A 21,318-nucleotide genomic window follows, 5' to 3' on the forward strand; every position below is an offset into this window, starting at 1 on the left:
AGCTTCCCTGTGAGATCAATCCTTAATTTCGGTCCTAACCACCAGAACAATGGTTTGAAGTGCATTAAGTTGTTCACAAAGGATAATAAAATACTCCTTTCAGAAGGCTGGTTGCTTGGATAAATGAGGCATTTGAGCTTCAAGGAACCCAAGATGAAAATGCCTTGAAGAAATTCCTTGGAAAGAGCAAATCCCAGGTTCTCCCGCTCTTTGCGAGCGCCGCATGGGGTGGCAATGACTGAAGCATCCAACCATTTGCCGCAGGGCGAGGGAGCTGGGATCGCTCTGTGCTCGTCTTGCCGCTGCTATTTTTATGATGTCCCATAATAAGAGAACAAAAGGGACCGTTTTATGAAATTAATAGCCAGCACAATTACAAAACTTAACGGCAAAGGGAGGGATTTCTGCAGATACTATTCCTCCAGCCAGGTCCTCGCGCCGCACACAGCCCGGCCCTGCCGGGACCGCATCCCCCCCGTGGTGCCGGGACGAGGAGCGCGGCGCGGGCGACACCGCGCCGAAGGGAAGGGAAACTTTCTGGAAGCCCGATGAATTATTGAACGCCAGCCTTTGTTCCAGCAGCTGCTGCAGAAGCAGCCCGGGGAGGATTGATTTAACGGGGTCGCCGCTGGGATGAGACGATGGGCTCAGCTCGGGCGCTGCTTTCGGAGGGATGGAGGAGCCGGAGAAGCGGTTGCGCCGGGGAGGATGGGGCTCTGCGGGAGCGTGGTGCCCTGGGCATGCTCCACCGTGCTCACAGCCTCCTCCAGCGCTGCAGCACCCATCTCTGGGTCCCTTTGCACCTTTGGGGATTTTGTCTGAGCCGTAAAGCCAAGCAAACCCTACACACCATCCCCTGCGGGATGCGGCCGCTGCCCCGGGGCGCGCGTGGGGCGGGAGCTGAGCCAGCGCGGCTGCAGCACCACGGCAAACCCCTTCGCGAAGGTGGGGGACACACCGTGTCCTGTAGGCTGGCAAAAAGCTTGCAAGGGGGCTGCTGAGCTACCTGCGAGGCAGCGGAGGTCGGACGGCGTGGGGCCAGGCGCTGGAGCAAGGCTCCGGGAGAGCGGCATTGTTCGGCGGTGCCGGCAGCCCAGGGGCTGCTCCCAGCCTGGCGCGAGCCGGCGTGACTCACCCAACCACACAGGGCTTTGGCGAGGGCCTCCATCGCTCGGGGAGGGAGAAGACAAAAGCAGCTCGCGCGCACACACACGCACACACAAACACACACACACACACTTTCCCACCCTCCTCCATCCCAGCTCCGGTCTTGCTTCCCGACCGCCGTGCCATGGAAATCCTCAACCCGCTCGGCACCCTTCACCGTGCTGCCCATCACCGGGGACCGACGGAGCCCGTGCCCCCGCAGCGCCCTGCCCGCACACGCTCCGGCTTCGCCTCCACCTGCCGGGAAGCGATTGCCGCTTCGAATCCCGCTGCGATTGCCATCCCACAAGCCTAAAGAGATAATTGCGCGGTAATCGGAGGGATTACAACCGGCTTGGCTGGAGAGCGGTGACGGCGCCGTCCCCCCCCCCCCTTCTCCCACCCCTGGGGAAAGGCTCTGCAGAGCCCCCCGAAAGCTCCCTGCCACCGGTGAGCCGCGCATCCGCAGCTTCTCCCGGATTTTGCATGCACCCAGCACATCCACAAACAAGATTCCCCACCACAGACGCGGCCGCTGCACCTTCAGACTGCCTCAGTTTCCTTGTCGGTGGAGCAGAGGCGTCGCCTTACCTTTGAGAAGGGCTTAGAGACCCGGTGGGAGGGGGGGGGGGGTTGCAAAGAAATCCTCGGGGAAGCAGCCGAGGTGCCCAGCCCCGTAAAAAGTTACGGCAGCTCTGCAATTCGCTGCAGCTCTGGGCTGGGTGCCTCCGAGCATGGTGAGCAGCTTTGCCGGGCCAAACCCCTTGGGATGCTCTGAATGTCCCCGCATCCCCAGAGGGGACCGTCCGGTGAGCGAGTGGGCTCCAGGAAGGAGTAACTTTGGGAGCACATAGCACAGAGATGGGCAGGAGCATCCCCCTCCCCGGCACGCAGCCCACTGCTAGCTCCTTGCGGGCTGGCTTGGCGGCGGCGGAGGGGGGATATCCATCGTCACAGCCGCTGGAAGGCGGATTATCGCCCCCTGCGCCGGGCTGGATCGACCAAAGCAGCGCGAGAGCCCCCGCCTCATGCAAGCACAGCCAGGGGAGGGTCTTTCTCTGTCCCCCCAAAAGCAAAGTCCGCCCACAGCCCGAGGCCAGGCTTGCTCTGCGAGGTTTAAAAGCAGCAGCAGGGGGACAGGGTTAGTGAGGCATGCGGTTAGCGCGACAGCTCAGCCCCCCGAACCTGGTTAGGGTCTCGAGATGAGAGACCGTCTACAGTTAGACCCCTTCGTAGAGATAGAGAGAACAAAAATATTTACCATTAGAAAACGTCTCAAGGATAACGTGTTGCTGGAAGTGTCTCTCCCCTGTTTAACATTATAAAAAAGTGATTTAGAAACAGTGCCCAGCAAGGAGCTCGCTTGGTGTCACACGTCAATGGGTTCGACTCCGCTGCCTTTCCAGCCTTTGCTTTTTTCTCCCCCCACCTCCCAAAAGAGCCCAAACCAGAGGTTTGGATCCAGCGCTATCGACTCCTCCATCACCCTGCCCGCAGCATCCCGCATCCCGCAGCCTCTCCAAACCCCCTCCGGCTTCGCGCTCCGCATCGTGCCAGCCGCAGCCCCAAGCGAGAGGGAGGAAGCGCGTTAACGAAGAGCGTTAGTGCAGCCCGTTAGTCTGGGGAATGGGGTCCTTGCCCGTGCCGGAGCAAAACCAGCACATGCCGGGGCGGGCTGAAGTCCCTGAGAGGAGCCGTACAGGCGCCGCGTTGCCGTGGGCTTCAGGAAGGCGACTGCGTCCCGCTGGTGGCACTTGCACCACTTGGATTTAGCAGCCAAGCCAGTGGTGAGCCCAAATTTTGGGTGCGTTTGGGCTGCTCAAGCTCAGCCGTGCGTCGGCGCACCCGAGCGCAGGGAGCCCCGGCGAGACACGGTGCAGCCGTGGGGTGCGGAGCACCCGAGGGAGCGTGTGGGAGCCTGGGGGAGGGAGGGGGGGGTACAAAACGGCCAAGAAGGGGCTGAGAGCAGCCTGGGCAAAGGCGCAGACCCCCAGATCGGTGCTAAACCACCCCGGGATCACTTTGGGGGATTGCCTCAAAAAATAACCTTGAGCTTTGCCCTGCAAGGGGAACTCTGCCTAGCACCACCCATCCCCGGCCGGGAGATGTCCCCCCCTCACACTGGCCATTTTGGGGAGGGAAAAAGCCACCCCAGCACTTCTTTTTGTGGGGACAGAGCCCCGTGGCAGTGCTGGACCTACGCCGGAGAGCCCCGAGGTGAACGCGGGGTTGGGCCGCTCGGGGCACGTGGAGCCCATCACCCGTGGGACCGAGCGGAGACGAGCGCATCCCCACGTAATGAGAATCGACGCCGGGTCCGTGCGGAGGGGAGGACAGTGGAAGGGGAAAAGAGGGGACGCGCAGTCCCCGGCTGTGCCTGAGCTGTCCCGGGGGGGCTCAGGCTGAGGACAGGGACTCAGCAGCCGGGACACGGGGTGCCGAGGCTCTGCAGGGACCGCGTCCTCCTCGGGGAGGTCGATGTGGGTGGAGGAGCATGCATGGCATGCCCATGGCCACCCGCCTCGTGTCACCGTGCCCTGCTTTCCCCTGCCCAGAGCCCTCCCACGCCGCGCTCCCTTCGCTCTGGTGTCCCCAGCACTGATCCAGCAGCGGGGTCCGGCGCAGCCCCCGCTCCCGGCACCGCTCCCGGCACCGCCGGCTTCACAAAGCCGGGCAGCATCGGCGGTGCCGCCGCACACCGCCTGGACACGAGTCAGGAAATCGGCCACAAAACATGAGCTGGGATTAGTTTCCTTCTCCATCTGATCGTATTTCCTCCCCGTCCACCACCTCCCTTTCCGCCGGGGCTCGCCGCGAGCAGGGGGACACCGACGGCTCTTCTGCACCCCAAATATCGGCGGGAGGGAGCTGTGACGATGCCCTGGTTTGCAAATCTTCCCGGAAAGTCAAAATCTGCGTCAACCGTGACAGCTCGGTTTGCATCACCCCCGCGGGCGCTGCACCCTGGGCTGCTGGAGGGTGATTTTATGTGCCTTTTTTTTTTTTTTTTTTTTTTAAAAAAAAAAAAAGGACTGCTTTTTGAGCATAAATATAAATATATAAGGTCATCGGCCTCCCCTCCCGGCTCCCCCTCCCCCCCGAGCCTGCAGACATGTTGGGAGCCATTAGGGCTGGCCCCGCTTTGCTCAGAGGCATGTTATTCATTATCTGCATTTTTAAAAGCAGCAATAAAAAGCGGAAAAATGAAAAACACCGGCCGTGGCCTAATGAAACTGTCATTCAAAGGGGCTGATCGTGCTTCCTGCCGCGTGGTGTGATCTGAAGGGAACCTGGACCAGGGGCCTGTCCCGGCAGCCCATCAAACGCACCGCGTACAATTTCAAAGCCCATGGCCCGGGGAGCGAGTTTGCGTTTCCCCTCGCTGGAAACTTTATTCCCCTTGAAATGATGAAATATTTCAGAGGAAATGGGGAAGGGGCGGCGGAGGGAGCACCGGGGGCGGGGGGAGAGGGCTGTTTGCTGAGCCCCGGCCGTAAAACAAGAAAGGGTGGTTATAAATATCCGAGCAGGTACCTCGGCCGTAAATCTGCCGGCCGGGCATCCCCACGGGGCCACCGCCGGCTCCCAGCGGCCGGAGCACAATCCCGCAGTGTTCCCGTGGTGGGGCTGGGGGTCCGGGAATTCCCGGGGGAAGGCGGGATCCGGGCAGGCCCCTTTCTGCAGAGAGGGGGCTGCAGACCGGAAAGGGATGCGAAAGGCACGGCAGTGGGTTTTCGCACTGGTGCTGCTCCTAAAATCCTCCGTCGCGGTGTGTGATTTCCCCCAGGATGGTGGGCGAGGGGAGAGCTCACGGGATGTACCGGCTCCGGTGGGAGATGCCTCCCCAGCAGACGCAGTGCACGGTGTGGGGCCGAAGGGCGAGATTTTGGCTAAGGCCATGAGGAGGAGTAATTTCGGAAAGCCCCAAATCCCACCCTCACATCTGTGGTACCCGGGGGTCCGAGTGCTGAGACCCTCCGGCAAACAGACCCCTCTGGAGCATCCCCCAAATCACGAGATGCTTCGGAGAGCAGCTCTCCCACCCCTCGCATCCAGCAGGTCAGGAGCATCATTTCGGTGCAAAACCTCCCCGAATCCTCGCGCCAGCACAGACACCACACGCACAGGGACCTCCGGCCGGGAGGAATGCGCCGCCGACGCACCTCGGGGTCCCAAAGTCCCCGTCGGAGGAGCGGTCCCCACCCCGGGCACAGCAACAACCCCACGAGAGGGTCCTCAATGGGTGGGATGGGATGCAGCGGCCGTGGGAGCAAACATGATGGGGACAGCGGGGACAAGGGGCTGCCAGCGCCTGCCAGCAGCCAGGAGGGACTGGGATTAATCCTGGCAGCGGGCTGGGTGACAGCGGTGACAGGCAGGAGGGGTCTGCTGGGGGCTGAGCCCCCCGAGCATCCCTCGAGCCGGCGGGGAGCAGCCCAGGGGTTTGGGGGCTCCTCCACCGCTCGCCCCAAGGACGGAACTGTCTTTGGAAAGCGCAGAGGGTTTTCTGTTCAGGCACAGCGGGGACACCGGGAGCCAAAACCTCTCTCTCGCTTTCAATTCCTTTTTCTTTTTTATTTTGCAATAAGAACTCAAACGTCTAGAGCAATTTGTGGACTTAATCACTCGCTGAATGTAACATTTTTTTAAATCAAATCAGCTGTTAAACAGCACAAGCATATGAAACCAGTAAAACTTCTATCTCTGTTTGATGTTTTACAATTTGAAAACATACACAGGAAAAGGACAATTCTGGGGGTGGGTGAGTTGTCAGGTTGTTGGGGTTTTGGGGTGGTTTTTTTTTTTGCAAGACAATTGTTCCTGAGCCGAGTCCCCACAGTGCCAAGTAAGAACAGATCACCGCAGCCAAATCTGTCCCCTCCGTGTCCCTCCCTGAATGCTGCCAGTGACAGTGACAGTAACGATTTCTAGCGCGAGGACATCCTCACCGCTCCCCCTCCGGCAGCACGCAGGCAGGCAGGGACCCCTGCCCTCCCCCCGGCACAACCGACCTGTCCCCAGACGTCCCCTCACGCATCCCCGCGGCCACCTTTACTCCCTGTGGTTGAGCAGTGACACGTCCCTGCGCCCCGCGGGTACCCGCAGCATCCCTCACACACGCACCGAGTTTCTCCGATCTCAGCAAAAGCAAACCAAAACCATCCCCGAAGCTTGAAAAAAAAAAAACCCCAAACCCTTCATCAGGCCAAGAGCAAATCTCCCAGGGGAGGAAGACGAGCCATCCCGCACCCCGACCCACGTCCCCGCGGCCAGGCGATGGCTCGCACCTACCTATGCACGTCACCCCGTCGGAGTGCAGCAGAAATTTGACGTGGCAGCCGCACTTGGGCCCCTGGTCGGTGTCGTCGCAGGTGTGCTGGCAGCCCCCGTTCCCGTAGTTGCAGGTCACTGCGGGAGGCAAAGCACCGGCCGTCACCCAGCGCCCCAGTCCCTCTCCTCCCCGCCGGCAGCCCCAAGCGGTAGCACAAAGCCAGCTTGGAAAAAACCTCATCCGTACCCTGGGAGAGATCCCTCCCTCCTGGATAATTTCTAAAGCCCTTCGACTTTCCCCGCGGGATCTTGGCAGATGCAAACTGTTATGTCGTTTCTCGCATCTCCCCTTTGCATATCTGCTAAATGCCACCGGTGGAACCCAAGCCAAAGGGACCGGTGGGCTGGTTGCCCCTGAACCTGGATCTGGCATTACAGGGGAAGGGTGGGACTTTCCCGAGCTCTGGAATGACTCAGGTGCTCCCGGGAATCCCTGCCAGCCCTCCCCGGGGGGCAAGGCGTACTGTTCATTTAGCTTGGAGGGAAAGTAGGCTCGTAGGATTAAAACTCCATTCCATCAGCGATTTTACTCGTTTGCTGTCTGCAGCAAATGAGAAACAAAATAAAAATAATTGCATAAACACATACATATCTATTTAATAACCTTGGCAATGCCAGCGAGATGCTGGCAGGAGATCAGACAGGCTGAGAGCACCACAACCCCCGGGGAGAGGATTCCTGCGCTCCTCCTGCGCCAATCGCACTCTCCCTGCTCGTCTCCCTTTGGGAAAGCGAAGCTGGTGGGACAGGGACAGGGGATGCGGTGCCTCTGGGACTCCCTTTAACTGCCACTTCAGCCCACTCAGTGTGAGGGCACAATGTCTCATGGCAGAGGGGGATGCCAGGAGCATCCTCTGTAAGCGCCAGTTAGGCAGAGCTGCGCATACTGGAGGAAAATGAAGCCAGAGGGCTTCAGTCTCGATAAACCAATTGCTCCTGGGGGGGGTCAGGGCTTTGCAGCCGGGCCAGGAGGTGTCTGTACCATGGGGTCAAGGTTAGGGGTCCCCGGGAGGCCGTATCCCCATCCCTGGAGTGCTCCTTACGCTTGCAGTCGCGCTGGTTCTTGGTGAGCTCGAAGCCGGGGCGGCACTCGCAGGCGATGCCCCCCTTGGGGGTCTCCCGGCAGATGTGGGCGCAGCCGTGGTTCTTGTTCATGCAGTTCATTCCTTCTAAAGGAGAGAAGGAAGCAAAGAAAAGCTCCAAAAGCTTGCTGGCAGCGGTCCGCGGTGGCAGAAGGATGTCTGGGGTGGGATGGGGATGGGGAGATGGGGGCAACGAGGGGAAAACCTTGCAAGTGAGGACCTTAGGGTGGACAGGATAACGCCGTGCAGTGCCTCGAAGGGCAGCACCTCCTGGCACAGAGCGGGCTCGGGAAGGCGGACAAAGCCACTTTGGAGCCTCGAACCTTTGGTTCCCTCCCACCGCCTCGGGTGAGACCCCGTTCCCACGCCTCGAGGTAAGCAGTGGGCGCAGGAGCTGCCGCTGCCCACCAGCCCTGCCTGGTGCCGACGGGATGGAGCAACGCAGCTCCTTTTTGGAAGACGAGGAGGATGGGGGTGCGTGTGGTTGTCATTACAGACCCCCGGGCAGGCAGCTGTGGCATTGCGCAGCCGAGCAAGGAAGGGTTTTGGGGGGGTAGAGCCAGCTGGGGGCGGGGGGGGGGTACAGCCCTGGAGCTGCTCCACCAGGATGAGCCCCGGGGCTGTGCCCGTAAGGTATGGGATGAACTGACAGCTCGGGGAGGATTCACACGCTGGCAGCCCCCGGGGAAAGAGAGTTTGGGGAGATGCTGGTTCCCATTATCGGAGCTGCCGTTTCACCCTCGCTGACCCACCCACAGCCCCCTCCCGCCCCACTCTCTCCGGGGGCACGAGGACATCCGGCTGCAGAACGCCGGGTTCAGCGGATGCCACACAGGGCATTGACGGGAGTTTATGAGACATTTAACAAAAGCCACAGCAAGCCCGCGATGGCCCTCCGGGAGATGCAACCGCCTGCTCAAGGCCTTTCTCTGGCAGAGGGAGGGGGTCGGCTCCTTTCCAGGCAGCCGGTGCCAAGCCCACCGCGGGGTGAGCGAGGCCGGCGTCAGGATGGGGCACGGGGCAGAGCTGCAAGCCCGTGGGCTGCCAAGAGCTTGGGGCAGGAGGGTGAGGGGAGGTCCTTATAGGGTCAGGGGCACCTCGAAGGAGGATGCTAAGATGCACCAAGCATGCACGGGGAGGGTTAAAAACCACAGGCTGGAGCCTGTGGGTGTCCCAGGCTGCTCCCCATCACCTGCCCGGCAGATCCCGCCTGGCTCCGCTCCAGGACAGGGCGACCGTCTGTAATTGCAGCGGCCCGCAAGCCCTCTGTAATTAGAGCCTCCTGCCTCCAACCACACCAACTCTCCCTTCTTCCCTGGCCTCTGTGCCAGGGCTGGGAACCCAAAACCTGCGGGGGGACCCCCACTCCGTCCCCCTGACGCCCTCCAGCCTGCCCTGGGGCCGGGATGCTGCTGTGAGTCCCCGCGTTCCACCCAGCCCTGCCCCGGGACCCCGCGGGGCACACAATTCCCCAGGGACGCTGGGGAGAGCCAAACATGCTCAGCCTCTCCTCCAAACAGCGGCTGTTCTCTCCCCTTCTTTTTTATTGCTGCTCTTTACTACTTGGCAGCATCTCTGCTGCATCCCGGGTACCACGGCGGACACAGAGACCTCCGAGGCTGACCCTGCCCTGCCACGCCGCTGCTCCTCCAGAGACGCCACCTTCCAGAGAAGCCACATCCCGACGGCTGGCGACCTGCAGAGATTCCCCCAACACATCCCAGCGGAGACGCAAGCTCCGGCATCCATATGCCCTGGCTCCCCTCCAAGCCAGGACGGCCGCACGCTGTTTTCCTAAGTCTCCCCAGGCGATTCCACCCGGGCACGGCGTCCTCCTCCGCTGCACGCCGCCGGGACACAGCAATCCCTCCGTGCCTACAGCCACCGCCCGGGAAGGGATGCACTCCCTTTAATCCTTCCTCTCCCTGCAGCATCATCATCTGCTCTTGCACTGGCAGCGTGCGAGGACCCTGCTCGCCCCTTTGGCTTTTGGTGGCTCCACTGTCACCATCGGGCTGATCACGATGGGGTTTAAAGGCACCGATACCCCAGTGAGCCCTTAGCCTCTCCTTACTGGGAGGGACTGGTCAAGGCGAGGGAGAGGGTGGTGGCGCTGCAGGAGGGGGATCCTGGAATCCACCCCCCGGGTCTCTCAACCCAGCAGCATTTCATCACCTCTGCATCAGGAGGGAGAGAGGAAAGCAAGAGGGAAATTGAGAAACCGAGAAAGAGGAGAGGGAAAGGAGAAAGCCTCCTGCCAGGGGAGGAGAGAGACCAGGAGCTGGCAAAGGCCCCAGAAGGAAGGAAACAGCCGTAACGCTGAGGTTTAGCTCTCTAACACTGAATGCCTCTGCCTTGGCAGTGCCCAAGGAGCCAGGAGTGAAGTCAGAACAGGCTTTAACATCGGACCCCAAATTCTCCTCAGCTCTCCGCTTTTTGCAGGCTCACAGCCCGGGGACCAGCTGCAACCCCCCAGGAGCCCCTCCTGAGCCCGAGCCTGGGGACCACGTAGCAGCTACAAGATCAATCTCGGGGTGAGATGCAACACAGACATAAAATCATAGAACCACAGAATGATTTAGGTTGGAAGGGACCTTAAAGACCACCCAGTGCCACCCCCTGCCCTGGGCAGGGACACCTCCCCCCAGCTCCGGTTGCTCCCAGCCCCGTCCAACCCGGCCTTGACCACCTCCAGGGATGGGGCAGCCACAGCTTCTCGGGGCACCCTGCGCCAGGGGCTCACCGCCCCCACAGGGAAAAATTTCATCCTAATATCTAATCTAATTCCTCCCTCTTCCAGTTTGACATCCCTGGGCCGACAATGCTCTGCAGCCGTTCAGCTCAAAAAATCAGCTCAAAGCCCAGCACCTGCATCCCTGTCCCTAGCCAGGGCCACCCACCGCGTCGCTGGGGGCACGGAGCAACCAGCTCGTGGGGACGGGGACGCGGGAGATGCCACCGCAGCCGCTGAGCTGTCCTGGGCTGGGTGAGACTCCCCGGGGAGCTGGAGGGACCGACACAGCTGGGAAGGGGGAAGGAGGAAAGCAAAAACATTCAGCTGGCTTTGCCAAGCAGCAGAGATAAAAATCAGCAGAGAGGCAAAAATCTCTCATTTCCTCCTATTTTGGCTAAGAGATAGCTCCAGACGGCAGCAATTTAGAGCTGATACCGAGACGAAGGGCTCAGTGCTGCGCAAGACCTGGCAGGAGAAGATGAGTCTCGCAGGGTGGCGTGAGGATCTCCGGGTACCTTTTATTTAATAAAATGCTCTGCATATAGGATTAACGTTCTCCGTCCAGTATTATTACGCTTGATAAAGGGGCCTGCGGGGGTTTTGCTATGGAGATGTTAAGCATCCCCTCCCAATGTGCTTATAATAAATTTCCTTTTAAATTTGCAGCGCCGAGAAGGGTCATGAACCGGCACCGGTACCCCAAGCCAGGCACTCCCCGAGGCGGGGAGATGCCGTGCACTAACCTTCGGGGCGCTGGATGCAGGTGTGCTGGTTGTCGCTGAGGAAGAAGCCCTCCCGGCAGAAGCACTCGTAGCTGCCCATCATGTTGACGCAGGTCTGCTGGCAGCCGCCGTTGCCCTCCGAGCACTCGTCCAGGTCTGCAAAGGGAAGGTGGCAGGGGATGAGCACGGCCCCGTGGCACGCCGAGGGGATGGGGAAGCGGGTGTGACAGATTTGCTCGGTGGCAAATCATTATTTCTGCTTTACATCCGTCATCCTCCAGCTAAAAGACAGGGGGATGCTTTCGGGGTGCAGGGGGTGAAGGCAAAGCACGTTAAGGGGTGGGTCGCAGAGGCCACACAGCTTCCCCGGCTGATGGGCAAAAAAAGGTCCGGTTTCATTTTACAGAAAGGAACACCAAACCACAGAGAAAGGGATTTTCCTTTCCCTGGGAACCCCAAAGCACCCAGGATGCCAGGACGTCGGCTGCAGCTGCCCCCCCCACTCCCAGCCCCTCGCAGCCCATCGCCGGCTGGGGACGCCTGCACTTCATTATGGGGAGCTGGGAAACCTTAGCCCAGAGCGGGGATAATTACTGGTACGGAGACTCAAATCCCCAGCAGCTCTGCTGCCCTCGTGCCTGTTTCGGTTTAACTAACCACGGCTGGAAGGGGCTGGAAGTGCACACCCGTGGCAGCGGCGATGCCCTCACCCCGGGCTGCTCCTGCTCCATCCCTGCAAATCCCTCATTTCATGAAGAGCAACAGCCTGTTGCTCTCTCCAGAGGGTTTTTGGGGACAGTGGTCCAAGCTGAACCCGCCGGTGCCCCGAGGTGCCGGAGCAAAACCCCCACCGCGGCCACCACTGCCCCCTCTGCCCGCGGTCCCGGGGCCGGGTGACGGCGTCGGGCCGGGGAGCGAGGGGCCCCGTGCCAAAAAAAACCTCCCGTGAACTCGAGCGTTGCAGAGCCGGCGGCCGAGGGGAAAGCTGAGCCCCCGCCAGCATCGGTCATCGGAAACGCCGGAATAGAAGCTCGGTGACGGCACGCGCCGGGGGGGGGGGGCGCTCCCAGCACTGCCCTCTTCCCTGAGCAGCATGCTACGCACCAAAACCCCTTGCTTTTGGGCAGAGAGACGGATGGACGGATGGATGGCGGAGCAGCGTGGGTGCCTCACGCCGTGCCCCGGCCCCTGGGGATGCTGCAACCCCGGGGGATGCTCAGAAATCTAAGCAGGGGCTGCAGCTCCAGCTGGAAACTGCCGTGGGAGCAGAGCCCGGGAGCACCCCAAAAACCCGCGACCTTGGAAAGAAGGTGTTGAAAACATCGTCTCACACCAGGGCACCCGCGGGGCAGGCTACGGCTGACAGCCGGGCTGCGGCCAGACACAAAAGGGACGTCCTCTGCGATGGTAGGAGGCTCGCAGCCTCCTCCGAGGCTCGTCCCAGCCAAGCTATGTCCTGCAGATGCCAGTAACTCCCCTCAAATCCCCCCGCTTATAACCGGGGCTTAATGTCTTGCGACTTCTCCTTCAAGCTCTGCACAAAAATGAGGCGGCAGCCGTTCAAACCCGATGGCTGAAACGAGACTCCGCTGCTCTAATACCTGTTTTATTAAATACAACGGAGATGGGCAGAAGCCAGCAGGGCCCGTGTCAGGATTGGGGCTCGAATTCCTGTCCTGGTTCAAAAGGTCGCCCAGGGTGGGCGATGGGGGGGCCAGCGGGCTCCGGCGGGCACGCACCCCAACCCACCTCGGGCTTGGCCACGGCCCGTGGCACCAGCAAAGCCTGGGCATGACCCTCCGGCTTTGCTCTGCTTCTCTTTTTCTCTTGGCTAAGCACAGTCAGGGGAGGGGGGGGGAGGGGGAGGAGGATGGGAAAAACCCAGCGGGGTTCATCCCTGCTGCCCCCTGAGAGCGGCCACTGAGCAAACCCAGCCAGAGCACGGAGGGTCTCGACATCCTCATCTGTAAAATGGGCTCCAAGGGCTAAACCTACACCACCCCTACAGCAAAGCAACATCACCGAGACGCTGGGATGAGCCGAGGAAAGGCTCAAGGGGGGAGCAGGGGATGCCGCCCCAACATCCCCCCTTTGCCCGGCTGCTCCCCGGCCACCTCCATCCCCTCCCACCCAACTCTGTAAACACATGACGTCTGCTGCTCACCAAGCCCGGCTTTCCTTTCTTCTCCTCGGGCTCATCCTCCCCCGGGAGAGGAAGGCAGAGCCGCCCGCCCGCGCCTCCTCCCAGCTGTGTAAATCCCCCCCCTCCCCGAGGAGGCTGCAAAGATCCCGGTGATGGTGGTTAATGCAAAGCGTATGTGTCCATAATCCCTCCCCCCCCTCCTCCTCCTCCTCCTCCTCCCAGTGATGAGCTCATTAATGACCCCTCCACAGACGCTAATTAGAAAATAGCATGAGCTCCAGGCGGAGGGGAAGGCGAGCGGCCCCATGCCCCGGCGATCCCACCCGCGGGCGCCGCGGGAGGAAGCGGGTGCCGGGGCGCAGGCAGCACGGTCGGCCCCGGGGGCTCTGCCGGGAGCTTTGGCTTCGCCGCGGCCGGATGGAGTTTGGGGCAGTGGGAAGCAGTGGGGAGGATGCGCGGCCGCTCCGTAGGCAGATGCCGGGTTTGTCTTGGCCCGGGGATTATTTACCCAGTCCCTTCGCTGGTTCCCATCCCCACCGTATTTGCTATTAACTCATCTATTTTGGCAGGTGCAGGGCTGACCTCAAGCACGAGCGGAGCGAGCGGCAGGGCCCGGGTGAGCCCTGCCGGCTGGTCCTGCCTGCGGCAGCGGCGCAGAGCTGCAGGCACGGCCGCTCGCCGCAGCAGGATGCGGCCACGGGGAGGCTGCGACTCACACCCAGCATCCCCAAAGCCAACTCTCCCGCTCTCGCCTTACCCCAGCATCCTCCAGGCTACGGATGGACCCATGGAACAAGTTTTTCTCCCAGTACGGAGTATCCTTCCCCAGCATCACCCCTACGCAATGGGGAGCAATCCTGCCCCCAGCGAGCCATCGCGGTGCGGGACATGTCTGCAGCTGGCTTGCTGCCCTGGCAGTGCCACCACGGTCCCCCGCCTCTGCAACGGCCCTGGGGGGATCAGAGCTTGGGAGGTGGTCGTCAGAGAAAGCCAGTGGGCTGGTCCCAAGGTGTCAGAGCTGCCGAGCGGCTGCGACACACCAGCATCCCTCCCCGCTGTGTGCCGGGCACCCATCCCTCACCTAAGCAGTTGTGGCCATCGTGCGCCAGGCGGAAGCCGTCGTAGCAGGTACAGCGGTAGTTGCCGGGGATGTTGACACACTCGTGGACGCAGCCCGCGTTGTCTTCCCGCTCGCACTCGTCGACATCTGCAGAGAGGAGGGCAGGAGAACTGTGGGGCTGCCCCGGCTGAGGACGGCCAACTCACCACACAGATGCTGCTCCCCATCTCTGGCGTGTTTGCGACCCGGCTGATGCTGTGCCCGGGGGTCTCTGCTGCCTCTGCTTATTCCAGCAGGTCCCCAGCTCCGTTATCCCCTGCAGCATCCCTCCACGCCCTCCATCCCTGTCCTCCCCAGTCTAGACCCTGGACTTCCAGCTAACCTGCTGTCTCAAACTCTCGGCACAGCGCCGTGCGCTGGGAATCACACCGGATTTCCCGACGTGGTGGGCAGAGCTGCCCGTCTCCATGGCAAAGCCTTGCTGTGCCTGGACCGCGCTTTAATCCCTCTGTTATTTGTACTCAGCCCATCCCGACCCTGGACCCGCTCCGAGCAGAGCCGGGAATTTTTCCCCTGCCCCATTCCCACTTTCCTGCTGCCGCTCCTGCAAGGAGCCCGTTTTCTTTCCATGCCCCACTCAACTGCATATATCTATATCTATATCTATATCTATATCTATATCTATATCTATATCTATATCTATATCTATATCTATATCCATATCTACATTTACATCTATCTCTACATTTACATCTATCTCTACATCGATATCTGTATCTATATCATCTCTATCTATTTCTCTTTATCTTATTTTTAAGCTTCCCGTGTTTTAGCTGCTAACCCAGTTCCGCTGCCTCTGGGTTGGAAATCCTGCAGGAAAAAAAAAGCCCAGCTTTGTTCAAAACCAGCCCCAGGTGACCCTCCTGGGCCCGCGCAGCCCCAGCCTTGCAAACGCGGCTCTTTGCAGAGCAGGGCAGGGAGCACGGCTGTCACCGCCACCAGCACGGACAGTCACATTGCTCTCCGTCCCCATGCACGGCGGTGTCAACAGGCCAGGAGTTTGGGGCAGAAAGGGGGAATAAAAAGGTTTGCAACGGGCTGGGGTAAACAAGCAGCCTTTTTGCGAGGGCAGGGGACATCGCTGCCGAGCCACCGCCTGCCTGCGACATGCCGGGGCTGTCACCCTTCGGAGGGGCTCCGGCAGCGGCGGCGCGGTCCTACCTTTGCAGTGCTTCCCGTCGCCGGTGTAGCCGGACTTGCAGATGCACTTGTAGGACTTGGGGGTGTTCTGGCAGATGGCGTCGATGTGGCAGTTGTCGGTGCCCTCCACACACTCGTCGACATCTGCAAGGGGAGAGGAGGGGGCAGCGATGGGGAGAGCCCGGGGGGAGCTCTCCCCGTCTCCCCATGGGCGCCATTGCCCGAGGCGAGGAAACCAAGCAGCCCTCCGGCTTTCCAACCCGAAAGGCGCAGAGCAACACTGCTGCTTTGCTCCGTAGTGGCTTCGCCATACCCAGCCCTGACGCAACGGGTGATGGGCTGGCTGGGGGACAGGGTGAGCTGCTGGGTCCGCTCCCAAACAGCCCTACCTGTGTCCCCGCTCTTATACAAGCCACCCCGAGACTCCCCGACCCTTTCCCGTGTCTGATGATAGGAAACACCGTTCAGGCGCCCGTAGTCCAGGCTGGAGCCAGCCCAGGCAGAGGTGAAAGTCTCTGTCTCCAATTAGCCGTTTCCTGAGCCGACCAGTCACCCAAATAATCGTCATCGCTTTCTATTCTTAGGCGTGGAGGAATGTGCACGAATTAGCAGGGACCGCACTAAATAAACCTGGGAGCCGGGAGCGGGAAGCAGGAGGGACAACTGGGAAAAACATCAAGGCTTCCTTGGGGACACAGCCAAAATCCACGTCCTCCCCATCCCCTTCTGCCCATCAACCCACTTATCCGGGATGCAGCGCCGTGGTACCCGGGACATCACGTCCAGAGCGTTGTGCGCCGGTGATGGCCTCAAGCAGCGATGCCCAAGGGTTTGCCATGGCAGATGGCCACGGCAGCGGAGGTTTTAATGGTGTTTGGGAAACAGGGAAGCCTGGAGTGTGTGTGGCAGAGGTTTCTGAGCAAGAGGCTGCTCACCTGGCTGCCCTCTGCCTTCCCCGTGCAGGCAGCAAGGAAGACGTGGTACCCCGGAGCGGGCACGTCCCCCTCTCTGGCTGTCAGTGCCTGGCAGTAGTGTAACACGGCTGGGTGTCCCCAGGGGCGCAGGCAGGGGCTGAGCATCGCCCGTGGTCCCTCGGGGACGGACGGGGCTCCCAGAGCACCCCGGGCTCCCCGATCCGACCCCACGGGCACATGCGGAGCATCAGCGCTGCTCCCGGTGGGGTTCACCTCCGCCACCTCCCATGGGGATGGGGAGGGTCCCACCATGGAAGGAGGATTTGAGGGCCCCTCCACTTTCCCTGCGCCCCATAAAGAGGAGCCTGAGGCTGTGAAGCTCTCAGCTGCCTTTAAAAAGCTGCTTTCCCGCAACCCCAAGACCAGAAGTGCTCTGGGACGTCCTCAAAGATATGAAACATCCTTGCAAGCCGTGGGCAGGCAGGGAGCCCCGCCAGCCCTGCCGGGACAGGGGCCACGGCCACAGGAGCACTGGCCCGAGCCCTCTCCCGGCCACCCCGGTGGATTTTTGCCGGGAGATGTGCGTCACCCGGCCGGGGGGGAGGAGAGCTTTGCCTTTGCACCAGGGAGGCGGCACGTGCCTGCGCATTGTATAAATATTTACAGCCCGCATTCATATTTGTTATTTGACATTAGCCATGGCCCGCGGCCACCACGGCCTCCCGTGGGCCATTAATCACCGGCTGGAGACTGACCCACCGCGGCGGAGACGACGGAGGGATTGCACAGGGGACCGACACTCTGCTCCCGGCCGGCACCGGCGCCTCCAGCACCCACGGCACCGGCCACGGTGCCACCGCGCTGTGACCACCCCAGCCCCCCACGGCATCCCCGGGGAGCGGTTGGCAGCCCACCCTGCGCCGGGGGTTCCGCGGGAGCTTGAAGGGGCTGTTGTCCCTTCGGGGAGCCGAGCGTGGCTCAGGTTTGGTTCCTCCCCAGCCAAACCTCGCCCTTGGCTGCAAACCCCATCCCCGTCCCGGGGCACGGCCACCGCACCGCAGCCCTGACCCACCTGCGACGGCCCCAGCCTACAAACCAAAAGGCGTGTGCAAATAGCCACCGGTGGAAAAAAAAACCTGCAAAAGCCGCGGGAGCGCAGAGCTCACTCCTTCCCAACCACGTTTTCAGGTTTCGAGAGGCTTTCGGCACAGGAGGAAGCGCCTCCATCGCCGGCGAGTGCCAGTGGGGCACCGCAGCGACATCGCTGCTGGCTCCAGCATCCCTTGCCGGGGCTCCTGGGTGGGTGGTGGGAGGGATGCGGCACCGGAGCGGGGGGATGCACTGGGGATGTCAAGCATTGACCGCTTCGCAGGCAGCAATGGGCACAGGGACTCCACAGCAACGAAGCCGACGCTGAACCAAAGTTCTACTGGATTTGCAAATCCTGGTCCTGATGCCGCGCGGTTCGGAGCCCTCCAGCTCTTCCCCCACCCCCCCAGGTTATAAATGACACCTCGATGCTTCAAGGTGACGGTCCCCAGGTGAGAGTCGCCGGGTCCCGGCACCCCGAGCACCCACCCTGGCGTACAGCCGGGAACCAGCACCCAAACAGGACAGAGCATCCATCAACCCCCATCTCCTTCCCATAAAACACCCAAAACGTGAAGCATCCATCAGACGTCACATCATTGAAACTTCCCCAGCCTTTTGCCAGAAATCTCACTTTTGGGGGGGGGTTTATTTTCTATTTCTTTTTTCCTCCTCAAACTCAAGACAATGAACAATGTCTGTGTGGCGCTGAACACAATGCCGTGCCTTTCCCACTCGCACATGTGTATTTTTTTTTTTCTATCTTTTTTTTTTTTTTTTTTTTCCATTCTGTAACTTCAAAACTTCTCTAACTTTGGAAAGATTACACAGCAGCAAAAGTACAAAAGAAAACATTATAAATTTGCCACTCTGTAATTTTTCCAAAGCTGGAGACATTCTGAAAGGTTACAGGATTATAAAAAAAAAAAAAAAGGGAAAAAAAGGGGAAAAAAAGTGAGTGTGTGTGGGAAGGGTGAATAAATACCCTCCTCAGCACCCCAGGAGCCATCCCAAGACTGGCAAAGATCCTAATTTCAGAATGCTGAAATTTTGGCTCCTAAGAAGTATACTTCAAAAATGATGTAGTGAATTAAAAAAAAAAAAAAAAAAAAAACAAAAACAAAAAACACAACGCTCTGAAAAACTACATTTTTGCATTTTTGTCAACGCAAGCGGCGTTTTCCCACAAAAGGGAAGGTTTGCCATCGGGACAGCCCGCTTATCCCGCAGGAGAATTTTCTCCATCCAAAAAAACACCCGCAGTCGCGCTGCAGGTGCTCCCAGCCGCCGCCAAGGCGCGAGGGATTTCATTTTCAAGCCAAGAGAAGACAAGATTATTTTTAAAAAAAAAAAAATCCTTATTGATGTTCCCGTCCCTATTTGCTCTTGTCAAATCCTTGCTGGGGTATGCCCTGCTCATCCTCCTGCTCGGGGGGACCTTTAGAAATCCAGGTCCCAAACCCAGGTGGGGTTTTTGGGAGAGTTTGCCAGCCAGGACCCCCTGTGGACATGCATGAATAATCAAAGATGCCCTTTTTCACCCAAAGTTGCCCGAAACAGACCCAAACCGGACGGCGCAATGGGCACGTTGTGCCTCCAATCCCCCAAACCGGGACACGTTGCACCAGGCGGCGAATTTAATTTTGATGAAGATGCTGAGTCCCGTCGGGGCCCCGAGGTCTCGCCCACCTCCGGCGGCCCCCGCTCCACCATCCCCGTCCCACCACGCTTTGGGGCTAATTAGGGCTCGTCAGAGGGCAAGAGCATCCTCGGCATCGCCGCCACGCCGTGCCGGGGGGTTTGCGGCGAAGGGCGGGAGGCTGCGGTGCTCGCCCCGCGCCTCGGGCGATGTTTTTTATTCCGTTGTGGGTGGGATTTTCCAGCGCTGGCTGTTGGGCCCCGTTCCGCTCCAGCTGCAGCTTTATTCTCCATTTCAAAGGCAGCGGAGGCAGACGGTTTCAACGCCACTGCCATTTCGAGCGTGCCAAAAGCGGGGGGACCGCCAACCCCCCGGGACCGGCACGCACCCACCGGGGGAGTCGAAGGGCTTTGACCGGGGCCGGCGGGGGGAGGCGGTGGCAGAGTCCACGGGGCACCCGGGTCCCACGCTTGCGCCCAGCCCTGCGGCGTCACGCTGCCCGCGATCCGTGACGGCGAGGGGAGATAAAGCAACACCTCGTATATTTTTAGAGCCTGGATTGAGGCTCTTTCTTCACTTCCTCATTTCGTTTTAAGACAGATAATAAATAATAAAAGACGGTTTTGTCCAAAGGCTGAAAGCCCCAATAAATTTGAGGAGGCGGCTGAGACAGGGCAGCAAAAACCTGCCAGAAAACCCCTAAACAAACAAACCCACCGTCCTTTTTCTCTCTTCTGCAAGCGCTTCAGCTTTTTCTTTCAAATTAATTTTATTCTCTATTTTTATATAGGCACATATATTAACGGCCTGTCTGTATAGGGATGTGTGTAGCTGTTGGCAGACATGCGGAGTTTCCACTCGGCCTTAATGCCAAATTAAAGCTTTATAACTTCAGTAGCTCTTTTTTACCAGGGTATTAATAACCACCTCAGACACTGTGGTGCAGTTTATTAATCATTTGTTCGCCCGGGGAGCTCGCGAGGGGGACTCGTGCTGCGCCGCGGTGGGACGGGCACAGGGCACGGCCACGGGCAGCTCCGGTGACCGATGGCATCCCGCCGGGAGGGGATGGGGGACAGCAAGAGGGGAGGAAGATGCTCTGCGAGGCGGCTTTTTGCAAATTGGCCAAAGATGCGTCATCTAAACTCGAGATCCTAACTCAGGTGCTCGGCGGTGGCTTGTTGCCGGGACGGGGATGCCGGGACGGGGATGCCGTGCCTGCGGTCCCCAGTGGGTACCCGCGCTCGGGTCAGGTCAGAGGAGATGTCTGGATCTCCCCGTGTGATGCAGAGCCCCGTACCAGCCCCACTGCACAGCCCAACGCCCCACACATCCACCCAGCGCTCCCGAAAGCAGGTGGGACCCGGGGAGATGCAGCCACAGTGCTCAGCGCTGCGGAATGATGGAGCACAGGATGAAGGATGAGGAACAACACGCCGCAGAGAGGACCTGGGGGGGGGTCCCAGCCTGGTCACCCCGTCACCCCGTGCCCAGACCCCGCTCTGCACCCCTCATCCCGCATTTGGCTTCCCCAAAGCTGACAATGCCCCAAAAGGGTATATTTTTCCCCTCATCAACACTTCTCGCTCCTGCGAGGGCAGAGCTCCGCATCCCCTGCACCAGCCTGGGTCATCCCGATGGATCCCAGATGCACCACCGGATCCGGCATCCCGTGGGTTGGAAACGGTCCCTCCATCCCCATCCCACCTCCTTGTGCCAACCCCGGTGGCTTCGGCTCAATTTAGCCACGATTTCTCCAAGGAGGGTTTGATGCGCCACACCACCAGCGCGTTCCTCTCCCCGGGGAATTGTCATTACTGCTGTTGTTCCTTTGGCTTATCAGGCTGACCGAGCCGTGCCTTAAAAAAAAAATGCATTTGTTTGTTTTCGGCTTCGGAAGCAACAATCGCAAGATCTCCAGAGGGTAAGACGGCCTCGCCGAAACGCGGTCGGCCGGGTTTCCTCCAGCGCCGCGAGACAGAGCAAACTTTATTTGCCATCCCAGGCTTCTCCTAAAGCCTCTCGGGGGACTTATAATTTTGAAAGTGAAGGTTAAGGTTATTCATGCATATTTTTTTCCTAAATGGATTACTCCGGTGCGACCGTCTGCAAAGGAAAAATCTATATAAAAATAAAATTTAAAAAAAAAAAAAAATACAAACTCCTGAGCAGTTTGGAGACAGCAATACATCTCCGCACTGGAAGACTCGAGGTGTCTGAATATTTATACTCCTGTTGGCAGTTACAAAAAAACTCTT

At 59.8% G+C, this 21,318-nt stretch overlaps 1 protein-coding gene across 1 annotated transcript in view; it reads right to left on the minus strand.

Annotated features, from left to right (window-relative positions):
• Positions 1–21,318, minus strand: part of SCUBE3 (signal peptide, CUB domain and EGF like domain containing 3) — a gene marked incomplete at its 5' end in the record, with an annotated part of 36,160 nt that overhangs the window by 11,410 nt on the left and 3,432 nt on the right. The window contains 6 exons of the mRNA XM_082494652.1: positions 2,408–2,455; positions 6,439–6,555; positions 7,521–7,646; positions 11,037–11,171; positions 14,240–14,365; positions 15,440–15,562. Coding sequence (XP_082350778.1) covers positions 2,408–2,455; positions 6,439–6,555; positions 7,521–7,646; positions 11,037–11,171; positions 14,240–14,365; positions 15,440–15,562 — 675 coding nt within the window. The remainder of the gene's footprint in view (positions 1–2,407; positions 2,456–6,438; positions 6,556–7,520; positions 7,647–11,036; positions 11,172–14,239; positions 14,366–15,439; positions 15,563–21,318) is intronic.

This window comes from Vanellus vanellus (assembly GCF_965231255.1).
Source record: "Vanellus vanellus genome assembly, chromosome: 23".
Taxonomy (NCBI): domain Eukaryota; kingdom Metazoa; phylum Chordata; class Aves; order Charadriiformes; family Charadriidae; genus Vanellus; species Vanellus vanellus.